Source organism: Heteronotia binoei, chromosome 11 (assembly GCF_032191835.1).
Source record: "Heteronotia binoei isolate CCM8104 ecotype False Entrance Well chromosome 11, APGP_CSIRO_Hbin_v1, whole genome shotgun sequence".
Lineage (NCBI taxonomy): Eukaryota > Metazoa > Chordata > Lepidosauria > Squamata > Gekkonidae > Heteronotia > Heteronotia binoei.
The window spans coordinates 10920673-10935451 of NC_083233.1; the positions used below are offsets into that span (position 1 = coordinate 10920673).

At 42.8% G+C, this 14779-nt stretch overlaps 1 protein-coding gene across 1 annotated transcript in view; it reads right to left on the reverse strand.

The window, feature by feature from the left end:
* Positions 1-14779, reverse strand: part of ALG13 (ALG13 UDP-N-acetylglucosaminyltransferase subunit) — a 132258-nt gene that overhangs the window by 77971 nt on the left and 39508 nt on the right. The window contains exons 11-12 of the mRNA XM_060249109.1: positions 13131-13181; positions 11839-11885 (exon numbers count right to left, since the gene is read on the reverse strand). Coding sequence (XP_060105092.1) covers positions 11839-11885; positions 13131-13181 — 98 coding nt within the window. The remainder of the gene's footprint in view (positions 1-11838; positions 11886-13130; positions 13182-14779) is intronic.

The following is a 14779-nucleotide window of genomic DNA, read 5'->3' on the forward strand; positions in this document are numbered from 1 at the left end:
ACTATGCAGTATTCTGCATACTCCAAGTTTGACAACTTGAAATGTAAATCCTGGAAAAATTTCTCTTGGTGATCATTCGGTGCATAAATATTTGCCAGTGAGATTTTTTTTATTGTCCACCATGACTTCCACTAATAGAATTCTTCCATCTTCAGAAGCATAGTGTAATTGTGGATTAAATTTGTCAGCATACATTGCCAGTCCCTTTTTCTTTTTATTCACATCTGTTGCTGTAAACAAGTTGCCAAGTTTATTTTTCAAAAAGTGTTGATCTTTAGCCAAAATATGGCTTTCTTGTAAACAAATTATATCCATTTCCAATTTTGTCAAATATCGAAAGGTCTTCCTCCTTTTTACAGGAGAATTGAGTGCACTCACATTAATAGAGATTATTGATGCCATTATGAATTTTTCTTATCACTATCTTTTTTATCTTTTTTGGTCTGTAATCTTGTCAGATATTTCCGTGGTTCGTTTGGATCCTCTTCATCAGAGCCTTCTTCTTCCTCTACATCTTTCCTCTTTTCCTTCCCCTCTTTTTCTTTCGCTCTCTCCAGAAAATTCTGAGCATTGAAGATAGAGTTTATCCTAAATCTGTTCTCTTCGTAAGTAAAAAGTAAGCCTTCCGGCATTAGCCATGTATAGGGTATTTCTCTTTCTCTCAAGAAGGGTTTGATATTCTCTCCTCTTTTGTCTGACTGGCCATGGTACCTCTCTCAAAATTTTCACCATATTTCCTGCAATCGTCACAGATTTGTCTCTTGCTTGCTTCAAGATATTATCTCTAGTCTTCTTTCTTGTAAGCTTCAAATGAATTTCACTAGGCAATTTATTCCGTCTCATAAAGCTTGATGGTACTCAATTTTATCAAACTCTTCTTCCATCCTTTCAGGTGTCACCTGTAAAATTTCTGCCAAAGCCTCACTTAGTATTTTCTGTAAATCTTCAGATTTTTCTTCTGGTACATTTTGAAACCTCAGCATATAGGCTGCTCTATCTATTTCCAGCTGTAGAAGTCTGCTGACATGTACGTTCTGTTCTTTTCCCAGTTGTTTCACCTTTTGTGTATTGTCCGTCACCTGTTCATCTAGTACCTTTAAGGCTTTATTAGACTCTGCTATCTGTTTTCTGTTCTCTTGAAGCTCTTGTTTGATCTCTGCCATCTGCTCTCCTATGTTATCTGCTTTACCAGTCAACTGTGCTATGGCAATTAGTAGAGTATTTTGCATCTCTTTCATATCTCCCTGCATAGTCGTAAACTTCCCTGGGCCAGACGAAGAGCTGGGTGAAGGGATTGGTGGTTTACCTTCTCGATTATATTTTTTTAATTGTCTCTTTAAAGCCAGTAGCAGCTATATTTTCCATCCTTATTAGTATATTTAACTCACCACCACCAATTCCATGCGTTGCCTCTTCAGTAATTTATTTTGAAACTCAGCATTCTTGTTTATATTAGATAAGCTAGTATCTGTCAGACAGTACAATACTATACAGAGATCTTAAAAAGGCAGCCTTCTTGCTTCTATCAACAATTTACCAAACCCAAAACAATGATAAAACTTATATTAAACAAAACCTTTTTAGCATAATCAACTATAGTACCACCTAGCCAAAACAGTTCAACTCACTGAAACAGAAACAGTAACAGTTCGCTGTGACGTCTTTTCTAAAGCAAATAGTTCAATGAAGTCCAAGTCTTAACAAACTCATCCAACTGCTCCAAGTTATAAATTGTAATCCAGGGCTAAATGCCCCATTTGTAATCCACAAGTAAAATCAGAAATTAAAAATTAAAAAGTAGCCCAGAGAAAAAATAGGATAAACAAAAACCAAGCAATCCAAATATTTCCAAGATAAAAATGAAAAGATAAAAAATTCCACAGAAGGTATGGAAAAGAGGGAAAATGGAAGAAGAAAAAAATGAATATATAAAAATAAAAAGTCAAAAGTATTCAAACCAAATAAAAAATAAGACCAAAATTAAAAGGTTATATCCATAACATCCACCATCAGGAATTAATAATCCACTTTAAAAGCTTTCACAGGTATTCTTCCATCAGCCAACAATATAGCTGTACTTTATAATCCAGTATACAAATCCCACAAGAGCTTAAATGTCTATTTAAAACTCACATTCAGAGCACTTCAGCATAAACTTCAAACTCCTTCTTATACCAGCTTGTCCTTCTCATCCATATATACTTACAGTCAATTTTCCAAAAGCCAAGTCTTTCTCCAGAAAGAAGTTTAAAACAGATCAGTTCAATTCAGCCATCAAGCCTTTTCTATCTTTAGAAACTGGTGTGATTCATCTTTCTCATGTTAAGATTGTAAGAGCCACCAAGTTAGGCAGGAACTTTTGGAAGCCTCGGAGAAAGAGAGAGAGTCCCCCCCCCCCCTTTCTCAGCCTTTGCCTCTCTCTGTGTTCCACTTCAGTCCCAGCTTTCCAGTTCCCCTGCTTAAAGAAATAGTGCCTCAGAGCTTGACATTAAAGGAAGATAGAGACTTACAGTCTTCATAATAATGATGCAGCTTGTTCGACTCATGCAGAAGTGCTGATTGAAGAAAAAAGAAGTCCGGCAGTCAACCCCGAAGCCATTTAAAAATGGTGATCGGGGCAGTGAGGCTCATAGCGAGCGGGATCAGGAGACAGCCGCCGTTAGCCCTGATCCACGGCTCAAGCTGTCTGCCTTCCGGGACCCTTCCTGGGTCCCAGAGTCGAGTCTCCCGAAAGGGGAGACCCCTCAACTGCTCGATTAAGGAGCGGCTCTGGACGCGCCGGTTCGAGTTGCTCCTTAGATCGGGTGGCTGAAACCGGAAGTCCTATACCTGGGAAAGTTTTAGAACAAATCATCAGTCGGTCCTGGAACATTTAGAAAGAATGGATGTGATTACTAAGAGCCAGCATGGGTTTCTCAAGAACAAGTCATGTCAGACTAACCTGATCTCTTTTTTTTGAGGAAGTGACTACCTTGCTGGATTAAGGGAATGATGAAGACATCGTTTATCTTGATTTCAGTAAGGCTTTTGATAAGGTTCCACATACATCCTCTTGGAGAGGAGTGACGTGGAGTGCCTCAAGGATCTGTCCTGGGACCTGTTTTGTTCAATATCTTTATCAATGATTTGGATGAAGGAATAGAGGTAATGCTTACTAAATTGGGAGGGGTTGCAAATACAGTAGAAGACAGAAACAGGATACAGGATGACCTTGACAGGCTGGAAAACTGGGTTAAAACCAATAATGGATATAAGGACGGGGGAAACTTGTCTTAGCAGTAATATGTGCGAAAATGATCTAGGGGTCTTAGTGGATCATACGCTGAACATGAGTCAACAGTGTGATGCGATGGCTAAAAAAGGCAAATGCAATTTTGGGCTGTATCAACAGAAGTATAGTGTACAGATCACGTGATGTGATGGTATCGCTTTACTCTGCTCTGGTAAGACCTCACCTGGAGTATTGTGTTCAGTTTTGGGCACCACATTTTAAGAAGGATATAGACAAGATGGAATGGGTCCAGAGGAGGGCGACGAAGATGGTGAGGGGTCTGGAGACCAAGTCCTATGAGGAAAGGTTGAAGGAGCTGGGCATGCTTAGCCTGGAGAGGAGGTGGCTGAGAGATGATATGATCACCATCTTCAAGTACTTGAAGGGCTGTCATCTAGAGGATGGTGTGGAATTGTTTTCTGTAGCACCGAAAGGTAGGACCAGAACCAATGGGTTGAAATTAAATCAAAAGAGTTTCCGGCTCAACATTAGGAAGAACTTCCTGACCCTTAGAGCGATTCCTCAGTGGCACAGGCTTCCTTGGGAGGTGGTGGGCTCTTCTTCCTTGTAGGTTTTGAAACAGAGGCTAGATGGCCATCTGACAGCAGTGAAGATTCTGTGAATTTAGGGGGAAGTGTTTGTGAGTTTCCTGCATTGTGCAGGGGGTTGAAGTAGACGACCCTGGAGGTCCCTTCCAACTCTATGATTCTGTGATTCTAGGACTGTGGACATTGGTCAATACCAGCTTTACATTTTCAGGTCTGAGCGCCTGCTCCGGCTGCAACGCCACTGAGGATGTTCTCTGCAGCTGAGAACGAAACGTCTGGAAGGAAAACTTTCTCCAGTAGAACACGGCACTTGATCCCGAAAGACTCTACAAACCCTAATTTTCAATGTTGTTTGAGCACAAGTCACTATGCCATGGGTATGATGGTATGTGATGCCAATTGTAGGATCTTCTGGCTGCCAGACAAATAAGAAATGCAGACAATATAGTTTAGAATATCTGAAGTACTGATTTATACTAACATTCACAATCCAGGAGCTGCCAGTGTGCCTAATAAGCGAAAGCTCTTTTCTAATGAAGCACTGAAGCATTCCAAATTGACTATTTGAAGAATCATAGAGTTGGAAGGGATCTCCAGGGTCATCTAATCTAGAGTCATCTAGAAGAAGGCACTTCCTGACAAGGGAGACAAGAAGTGAATTTTTTTTGCATTTGCTTTGTGACAAATTTCAGAAGCGGCCAGCTTTGTCAAACATGTTTTGCAATAGCTCACAACAAAACACTGATGGTTTGTGTGCATCATACAACATTTCATTGTTGACTAAGTCTGGAAAGCCACATGCAACTGGTGAAGTAACTACCAGTAACTGGTGAGGTTCTGAGTTCTGATTGCATAAGGCACCATATAATTATGATTATTCTTCTCAGCAACAATATATGCAAAGATGCACAGATGAAATATGGAAGATACGTTGTGCAGCACATTAAGGATGACAAAATTTGCATTGCAACTGAATGAGTCAACTTTGCTAGGCAATAAGTATTTGCTTCTTGCTTAAGTGCACTTTATACAAGATTAAAGTTGGCCTCAAGAATTGTTATTTGCAAAGCTACTAAGAACAGATGCTAAAGAGTCAGTATTTTGTACTGTTGAGCAGTTCTGAGCCAGTTTGTAGTGGTTAGAAGTGTGGACTCTTATCTACAACTGGGTTTGCTTCTTCACTCCTCCATGTGCACCTGCTGATGTGACCTTAATCTGGCCACAAGTTCTCGCAGAGCTGTTCCTCTCAAGAGCAGTTCTTGGGAGAGCTCTCTCAACCCCACCTACCTAATAGAGTATCTGCTGTGGGGAGGGGAAGGGTAAGTCGCTTTGAGATTCCTTCAGGTAGTGAAGGGCGAGGTATAAATCCAATCTCCTGTTCTTCAAAGACCAGGAAATTCCCTTTACTAACATACTCGTGTGTGAAACTGATGGAGGATCATCACTGACTGGTTGCTATCAGGCGTGTGTTGCCCAGCACTGCCAAATGTCTTTACCATTCAGTGTCATTCACTGCCTATATCTGGTTGCAAAAAACCCAGTCATCGCCTGCGTACGTCATTATAGACTGCCATTACTGTAGTGAATAAAACTGAAGCTCGTGTCTCAGTGATCTATTTCAGAAACTCTGCCCTGAGAATGACTTTGAACATTTGCTGTTTTATACTGAAGTCCATTGGCTCTCGGAAGGCTAGTGTGTGAGATGCCTCTTACAACCTTTTTTGACAAGTGTTGTGGAGTTCTTGTTGCTCTGAAGAAACGACCGCTTTGTGCAGTGATGAACTCAAAGAGATCAGGCATGATATTGCTGATATAAGAGAACAATTTGCAAAGTTCAATAAAATGAATTTGCAGTTGCAACAACATGAAGTTTATCTTATGAAGCCCAAATCTGTCATCTCTATACATATTTCAAAGTTAAGTCCATTCAAACACAATATGTGCTGTCATAAGCTATACCAGTTGCCAAGTCTGTCTGAGCTAGAAGAGACAGGTGGGATAAAAGATGATGATCTGCAAGTTTTGTTGTGACCATTTGGATATGCTGCATGAAGAGACGCCTGAGCAGTTTGAAGATTTTCTTTCTACAAAAATTCCAGCTTGGGTGATAAATCCATTTTCAGATAGTGAGGAGGGGCAGAAGAGAAGAACTATTTGAACTACAAAATGATATCAACTGAAGCCAAAGTTTAAGAAACTGTACCAAGAGTTCTGGTCACAGAAGGAAATTTCTAATCACTATCCAGCACTATGGACAGTGTTTAAGAAGTTCTTTGTTCCATTTTCTAACATCATATCTGGTGGAACATTGTTTTGGTGAGGTCAACCAGCTTCTCTCCAAACAAAGAAATTGACTCCAGATTACTAACTGTGGTGATTTAGGATTCCTGGTCAGTGACTTTAAACCAGATGTTGGGAACCTGGTACCACTTCATCAAGCCCTTCTATAACATTCCAGTTCCAATTTATTATGGTCAATTGACCAGCATTAAGAACTTGTTGAACAGTGAAGTGGTTACTAAATGTACTAAGATTCAGGCTAAATACTGTAAGACTTTGAAAAGCTGCTATCATCGAATCAAGTCCATCAATTTTGTTGAAAAGATTAAACTAAAAGGTTTTAACTGGATTTTGAATAAATATGCAATTGTTTCTGTTTTATTTAATTATTTACTATTTCTTAAATTTGACTTGTTGGCCGTCCTTCCCTGCAAGCAGGGCTCGGTGAACCAGGGGGCAAGTGGGTACTGAAAACTGGTTGCAACCTTGGACAATAATACAAGATTAAAACAGCATTAAAATGCATAGAGCCAGAACAAAACAATATACTGCCCAAGACTGCAACCCATTTTCAGTACTCACTTCCCCCCTGGGTAAGTAAGATATAAGACAACGGGAGGGAAAGGGTGGGATATGAGAGTGCCAGACGGTCACTCTTCTCAGCCAAATGCCTGGCAGAACATTTTTGTCTTGCAACCCTACGGAAGGTAGCAAATCCCATAGGGTGCAGATGTTCTCCGGCAGAGGATTCCCCTAGGCAAGACTGCCAGATATCTCTCAGGTCAGGGACCTGGTTCTTATTTCCAGATCATAACGCTCTTCCTGGGACATATTGAAAGAGGCAGTCCCTGACCACTGAGGGTCTTAAAAGGTCAAAATCAGAATCCTGAACCAGATCCGATGCTCCACTAGTTGCCAGCGCAGCTCAAACAGCATGGGATGTATGTGTGCCATATGAGGGGCCCCAATTAGGACCCGTACAGCTGCATTCTGAATCGGAGCTTCCGAGTCAGCAAGGGGAGGCCTGTGTAGAGCGAATTACAGTAATCTATCCTGAAGGTGACCACTGCATGGATTACCATGGCTAGATCGGGTAGGGAGCCAGTTGCCTAACCTGGTGCAGTTCGGAAAATGCCAGTTTGACAACCTTCATGACCTGGGCCTCCATAGACAAGGTGGCATCCAGAATCATGCCCAAGCTCTTGACATTCAGGACTGGTGATAGGGGCACCCTGTTAAGAGCTGGGATATGACAACCCAGTCCCAGCTCCCCCATCCACAGAACCTCTGTTTTTCCCAGATTCAGCTTCAACCAGCTCTGCTTTAACCACCCAACAATGGCCTCCAAACCCTCAGCTTAATTCACAGGGCAGCATCCAGCCAGCCACCCATCAGCAGAAACAGCTGGTGTCGTCGGCGTATTGATAACACCCAAGCCTAAAACCCCACGCTAGCTGAGCAAGGAGGCACATGTAGATATTAAATAACATCAGGGAGAGGGGTGCAACCTGAGGAACCTCACATTCCAGCAGGTACGTCAGAGACACTTCCCCTCCCCAACACCACTCTCTGTCTCCAACCATAAAGGAATAAGGTAAGTCACTGCAGGACGACCTCACAAATCCCAACGGCGGCAAGGCAGTGAGTCAACAGCAGATAAGAACATAAGAGAAGCCATGCTGGATCAGGCCAACGGCCCATCCAGTCCAACACTCTGTGTCACACAGTGGCAAAAAATTTTATATATACACACACACTGTGGCTAATAGCCACTGATGGACCTGTGCTCCATATTTTTATCTAAACCCCTCTTGAAGGTGGCTATACTTGTGGCCGCCACCACCTCCTGTGGCAGTGAATTCCACATGTTAATCACCCTTTGGGTGAAGAAGTACATCCTTTTATCCGTTTTAACCTGTCTGCTCAGCAATTTCATCGAATGCCCATGAGTTCTTGTATTGTGAGAAAGGGAGAAAAGTACTTCTTTCTCTACTTTCTCCATCCCATGCATAATCTTGTAAACCTCTATCATGTCACCCCGCAGTCAACGTTTCTCCAAGCTAAAGAGCCCCAAGCGTTTCAACCTTTCTTCATAGGGAAAGTGCTCCAGCCCTTTAATCATTCTAGTTGCCCTTTTCTGGACCTTCTCCAATGCTATAATATCCTTTTTGAGGTGCGGCGACCAGAACTGCACACAGTACTCCAAATGAGACCGCGCCATCGATTTATACAGGGGCATTATGATACTGGCTGATAATTAACTGTGTTGAATGCAGCTGTAAGGTCGAGCAATATCAGCAGTGCCAACCCACCCTAAATCCAGCTGCCTTTGGAGGTTATCTGTGAGGGCAACCAACAAGATCTCCATCCCATGGCTGAGCCAGAAACCAGACTGGAAGGGACCCAATGCCAATGTGTCACCTAGGAAATTCTGGAGCTGCTCCACCACCACCCTCTCAATTACCTTACCCAGAAATGGGAGATTGGAAACTGGGTGGTAATTGGTTGGATCTATAGGGTCTGAGTTCAATCTTTTCAAGAGCAGGGTAACTGCTGCCTCCTCCAGCCCTACTGGAAAAATTCCTGACTCCAGGGATAGGTTGATACCTCCCAGAGGGTGTTATATCCCCTTCCCGCTGGCTTTCACCAGCATGGATCTAAGAGGCAGGTGGTTGGCCTAAGAGCACCCAGAGTCCTGTTAACATCAGCTTGGGAGAACCAGCTGAACGTATCAAAAACTGAATCCAAAGACGGCCAAGGGGCCTCCAGTTTATGTACTGCTTCAAAGCAGGCTGGGAAACTGCAGTGGAGCAACAAGGCTGTGGAGAAACGCCATCTGAGAGTGTTGGTGCTTCATCCAAAAAGGCAGGGATCAGTAAATCCATTCAGCCGGCTTTGTAGCCTTCCCCTCACTCCCCCCCTCCCTTCCAGAGCCAAACCAACAACGCTAGGGGGAAAGTCTCCTAGAGAGGCAGGAAGGGCTGTTGTTCTTGCCATGTGTTGGGCAGGAAGAGAGGGCAGATTTGAGCCAGCGCTCGAGCAAGCATGTGGTGAGCAATGGAGGCTCCTGCCTGGGGGCCCCCAGGCAGGCAGACAAAGTAAGTCATTTTCTTAGACAGATCAAGTATAGACCAGGGACAAGACGATGCGTTTAAAAACCACCTTTATTTTGTTATGCTGTTTGCTGTGCTTTGCTGTGCGGTGCTACTTTTTTTAAAGGCAACTGTTTTTGGTTTGTTTTTCTTTTCCTATCTTTTTCTCTTTTTAAATAAATATATTTTTACTGTTTAAATGCTGGCAATCAATCTCTGTACCACCTAGATCCCCAGATCGCTTTAGACCACGCTGTGTTGAGAAGGGGGCCCCGGGGAAGGGGGAAGGCATGCAGTTGGATAAGGTGCCAAACCTCCAGGGGTGCCCCAAAGAAGTGCTGAGGTCTCTGTGAAACCCAAGTGCAGGGTGGCAGAGGACCTGGAGGCCTAGCCTCACAGCTGGAAAGGGGGATTGGGAGTCCTGTTCCTCTCAATCTGGACCCCGGGACTGAGCAGGTGGTGGCAGCGAGCCCAAGGGGCAGGAGGAGAAATAGCTCCCTCCAGGAGTTGGCGACTCGATAGGGAGCTGACGGGACCGGGCCTGAAGGCAGAATCGGGCCGGTTCCGCCACAAAGGCTATCTGCAAAAAAAAGTTTGCAAATGCCTCAGTTTATAGGCAAATTACTATTATTCTGGGTAAAAAACTGGGATGTAAAAAACTGAATTATCCTTAATAATTAAAGCTGGGCAAGAGCTAGAAGACATGGTGGAGATCGCATAAAAATCTTTTTAGCAGCCTTCACCATCATCTCATCGGATTTCATAAACGTCCTATAAAATGCTCTTGAGGGATCATCACTATTGTTCCAGTCATCTAAGTTCCTGTTTCATTCTCCTGATTTCCACAGTATACCAGGAGGATGTTTTCTGTCAGGGATGGAGAAGATATTGAGGGGGGGGAGGGTGCAATTTCATTGATGGAATCAGAAAGCTGGGAGTTCCAGTCCTCTATCAGCTCATCAAAAGAAGGCATTGGATTCAACAGAGCATTCTGGAATCCAGTTGGATCCATTCGTTCTGAATAATACTTTTTATAGAATAGGGGGTACTAGGAATGAGTTTATGCAAATAAGGGAGTGGTGTTCTGAAAAAGTTTGGGAACCACCAAGCTATAGGTAAGGGGAGTGATGTTTAGAAGAAATTTGCAGATGATACTAAATTGGGAGGAGTTGCAAATACAGTAGAAGACAGCTTGGAAATTTTGTCATACACACTCCTACTAAACATCATGGTGCACTGCGTGGAGCAAACAGGCTAGAGGATTTACTTGCACTGGCAATTATGGCACAGTGTGCCAAGCAATGACCCACACAGTAATATTTGACTAGCCTGCACAAAGTGAAAACGTTTTTATTCTCCCGTGCTCTCAGAATTTTTTTTTTTTTACACTTTAGCAGGCTCACTTCCTCTTTTTAATAACTCTTCAAGTTACTGACTGGACCACAGAACATGGTTTTTCTACTGCAAATGACTGTCGATGCGCTTATTGTCCAAGGGGGTGACCTTCAGTGACGCAGGAATGAAGGTTGCACACAGCAGCTGTAAAACCACTACATACAGTTTATTTACACTCCAGTCACTCTCCAATCCGACAATACGCTCCGCTGCTCTCCAACTTTCTTAACCCACACATACCAAAGTATCTCTGTACATTTATACATGGAGGAACCAATCAGCATCTTGCTGCGTCATGCTGATGCAAGCTCTAGGCTGATGCAACCTCTGGCAACCAGCCACCGCCTGTCAGTTAGATGATCTAGCTTAGCACATCAGTTTCACTTTCCCAGCATGTGCTATAAACTGTCACTTCTGTTAAATACAGCGACAATGACATCCCCCATTTTATTGTGCTTAGCTGTAGATTGTGATGTTTTTATCTACTGCTGAGTTGTATTCCCAAACGAACTGCGGGTGGCTATTATTGTAATGCTCTGTAGCTGGTTTTATGGGGGGTCTTGACTGGATGCATCAGTTGTGTGTTTTTCCCCCACTGCCTTCAGAACCTTAATATTAAAAAGTGGCATATAACTTACTTTAATAAATATACCCAGATATTTCTATAGCCCAGGGTTCATAACAAATCAGAAAGAAATTCATAACAGATCAGACAGAATCCAGACACAAATTTAACTTAATAAACTCCAACAAATTTAACTTAATAAATTCCAACTCAACCCATGCTGCGCCGTTCTGAAACTGGTGCAGATCCCTGCTCATTACAGTCAATCATTTGAAACTCCCAGCATTCTGTATCTTTCATCGCATCTTAACGCTATAGTTTGAGATATATATGTTATACCTTATTAAATACTGCAATAAGAGGGAATTTTACTGTGCGGGGGCAACTGAAGGGATGATAAATGTGCGGAGCCATAGAGTTGACTCGTGTGCCAAACCACTGGGTACATAAATACATCTAGTTCAGTCTGTTCTGACTGGCCTCAAGAAGAGAAGAGTCTTTCCTGATACCAAGGACTGAACTCAGACCTTTCTGCATGCAACACAGGCAACCTTTGATTGAGCTCACTTACTGAGCGCCTGCTTCGGAGGGGAGGGCAGGATATAAATCAAATAAAGTATGTATCATCGGATGTTTCGCCTAAAAAACTGAAACAGCTCAAGTACTGACATCAGAAAGAATACTTACTTATAGATCAGCGAGAAGGCTCTGATTTCAGGAAGTCCAGCACTTTCCTGTTTGTACAGAAGGGACGTTAATGGACTGATCAGATATCTAACACAGTTCTGTACTAACTCACATTTTTAATAAAGGTCCCAACACCATCTGTAAATTGAACAGTCTTGTTAGACAATTTCATCTAATCCAAGGCAGTCCAAAATATTATCTTAGGTAGGCCTTAGAAGCACCAATGTCTTTAGTCACTTTACAATCTTCCCCCTTTTTAAATACCCTTGTAAACAGCAAGCTGACTGGATGGCCCACCTCAGGGTGTGGGGGACCGTAGACATGAGGCCTTCTAGTGGGCCCGTACTAAGCACATCGTCTCTTCATGACAGCACTGTATCCCCTCCTGGCCAACGGAGCCCAGCTTGACCCTTTTAAGCCTGATCCATATAGTCAAGACTACAAGAAACACAAAGGAATGGCACTCTACTCCCTTCAAGACAGGTGCATCTTCTGGATGATATGGCCAGTTATCCTTACTCTTGGTCAATCTCCCACTCCTGCTGGGACCACATGGGTTCTGATCACCGGCAGGTTAAGAGATGTCCCACCACAACAACCCTTGACCCCCACACCTCAAGCAACAGAACCCTCAGGATTCTTTCAAGACGGCTACAAGGATGTTAAGTTCTATGGTATGGTGCCACTCCAACACAGCTTGAGTAGACCCCAAAACATAACTTCTTAAGACATTTAGTTACAATTCCTGGCAGAAATTTTACAATATACTGTAGCAAAAGCAGCCAATTACAAAATAAATTTTCAACATAGGAATGGCTTGTCAAGATATTTCCTCACTTTGGTTTCTTCAGGGTATCTAACTAGCCTCTAAAGGACTGAGCCTTTGATTAAGTTTACCAAATAATACAATACTTTCAATTTTTGTACAGTGGTAATACTTCAGTTGGGCCCTGTGGAGTAGAGTGGTAAAGCTGCAGTACTGCAGTCCTAAACTCTGCTCACGACCTGAGTTTGATCCCGGCAGAAGCTGGGTTCAGGTAGCTGGCTTGAGGTTGACTCAGCCTTCCATCCTTCCGAGGTAAGTAAAATGTGTACCCAGCTTGCTGGGGGGAAAGTGTAGATGACTGCAGAAGGCAATGGCAAACCACCTCGTAAAAAAAAAGTCTGTTGTGAAAACGTTGAGAAAACAACATCACCCCAGAGTCAGAAACGACTGGTGCTTGCACAGGGGACTACCTTTTACCTTAATACTTCAGTGCAATTCCAAAGGAGACAGAATATTTCAGACTTACCTTGGGGTCTCCAAGCCGTTCCAGGTATTTTTCAAAGGACCCTTCCACATACTTTGACAAGAAAAGGAGAATACATTAGATTTAACCAGCGGTTCATCTTTAAAAAATATGCCCAGTTAAAAGATTTTTTTGCATTCAGTTTGGGTAAAATATCATTATAAATTTATCCATTGCAAGTTTACAGTAGAGAAGCATTAAATGTTTATACCGTTGTGCATTATGAATCCAGCACAGAAGTCGCATTGGCATTCCATTTTATGGGCCCCAGAAAAGCACCAAAAAGAACATTTCTGGTTCATAAAATTATACAAGACTTTAAAAAAAAGGATCAGAGAGAAATTTGCTGCTCTCACTCACAGTGCTAGAACTAAATTGGGCTGGCCAAATGGTGACTCAGGAGCCACACCACCCTGTTCGCCAGCTTGGAGAATACATTTAAAGTTGCTTTCTTTTCCATTCTCTTTCCCCCATCTATTTGCCTTCCTTCCTTCCAGCTCTCAAACACCTGACGTTCATGTCTTGCAGCTCTCAAACATTATTCTATGTGGCTCTTACATTAAACAAGTTTGGCCACCCCTGAAGTAGATCATCCAGTGAAACTGAGTTGCAGGATATTCAAGACAGATAAATTGAAAACCTTCACACATTGCATAATTCAGTTCACTCTATTTTTGCTTCAGATCCCAGAGAAAGAATCAAAACTTTCAACCCACACAGGGCTCAATGTGGGCAAAGAAACTGATACTGAACCCAGACAAAATGGGCATTCTTTTGGTCAAACAGAACATAAGAGAAGCCATGTTGGATCAGGCCAATGGCCCATCCAGTCCAACACTGTGTCACACAATGGCCAATATATGCGTGTGTGTACACACACACACACATACACACTGTGGCTAATAGCCACTGATGGACCTCTGCACCATATTTTTATCCAATCCCCTCTTAAAGCTGTCTGTGCTTGTAGCCGCCACCACCTCCTGTGGCAGTGAATTCCACATGTTAATCACCCTTTGGGTGAAGAAGTACTTCCTTTTATCCGTTTTAATCTGACTGCTCAGCAATTTCATGAAATGCCCATGTATTGTGAGAAAGGGAGAAAAGTACTTCTCTACTTTCTCCATCCCATGCATAATCATGTAACATGTATCATGTCACCCCGCAGTCGACGTTTCTCCAAGCTAAAGAGCCGCAAGCGTTTCAACCTTTCTTCATAGGGAAAGTGTTCCAAACCGTTAATCATTCTAGTTGCCCTTTTCTGCACTTTTTCCAATGCTATAATATCCTTTTTAAGGTGCGGTGACCAGAATTGTACACAGTATTCCAAATGAGACCGCACCATTGATTTATACAGGGGCATTATGATACTGGCTGATTTGTTTTCAATTCCCTTCCTAATAATTCCCAGCATGGCATTGGCCTTCTTTATTGCAATCACACACTGTCTTGACATTTTCAGTGAGTTATCTACCACGACCCCAAGATCTTCCTCTTGGTCAGTCTCTGCCAGTTCACAACCCATCAACTTGTATTTGTAGCTGGGATTCTTGGTCCCAATGTGCATTGCTTTGCACTTGGCCACACTGAACCTCAACTGCCACGTTGACGCCCACTCAGCACAGCACTGACATCAGCCGTGGTATGCAATC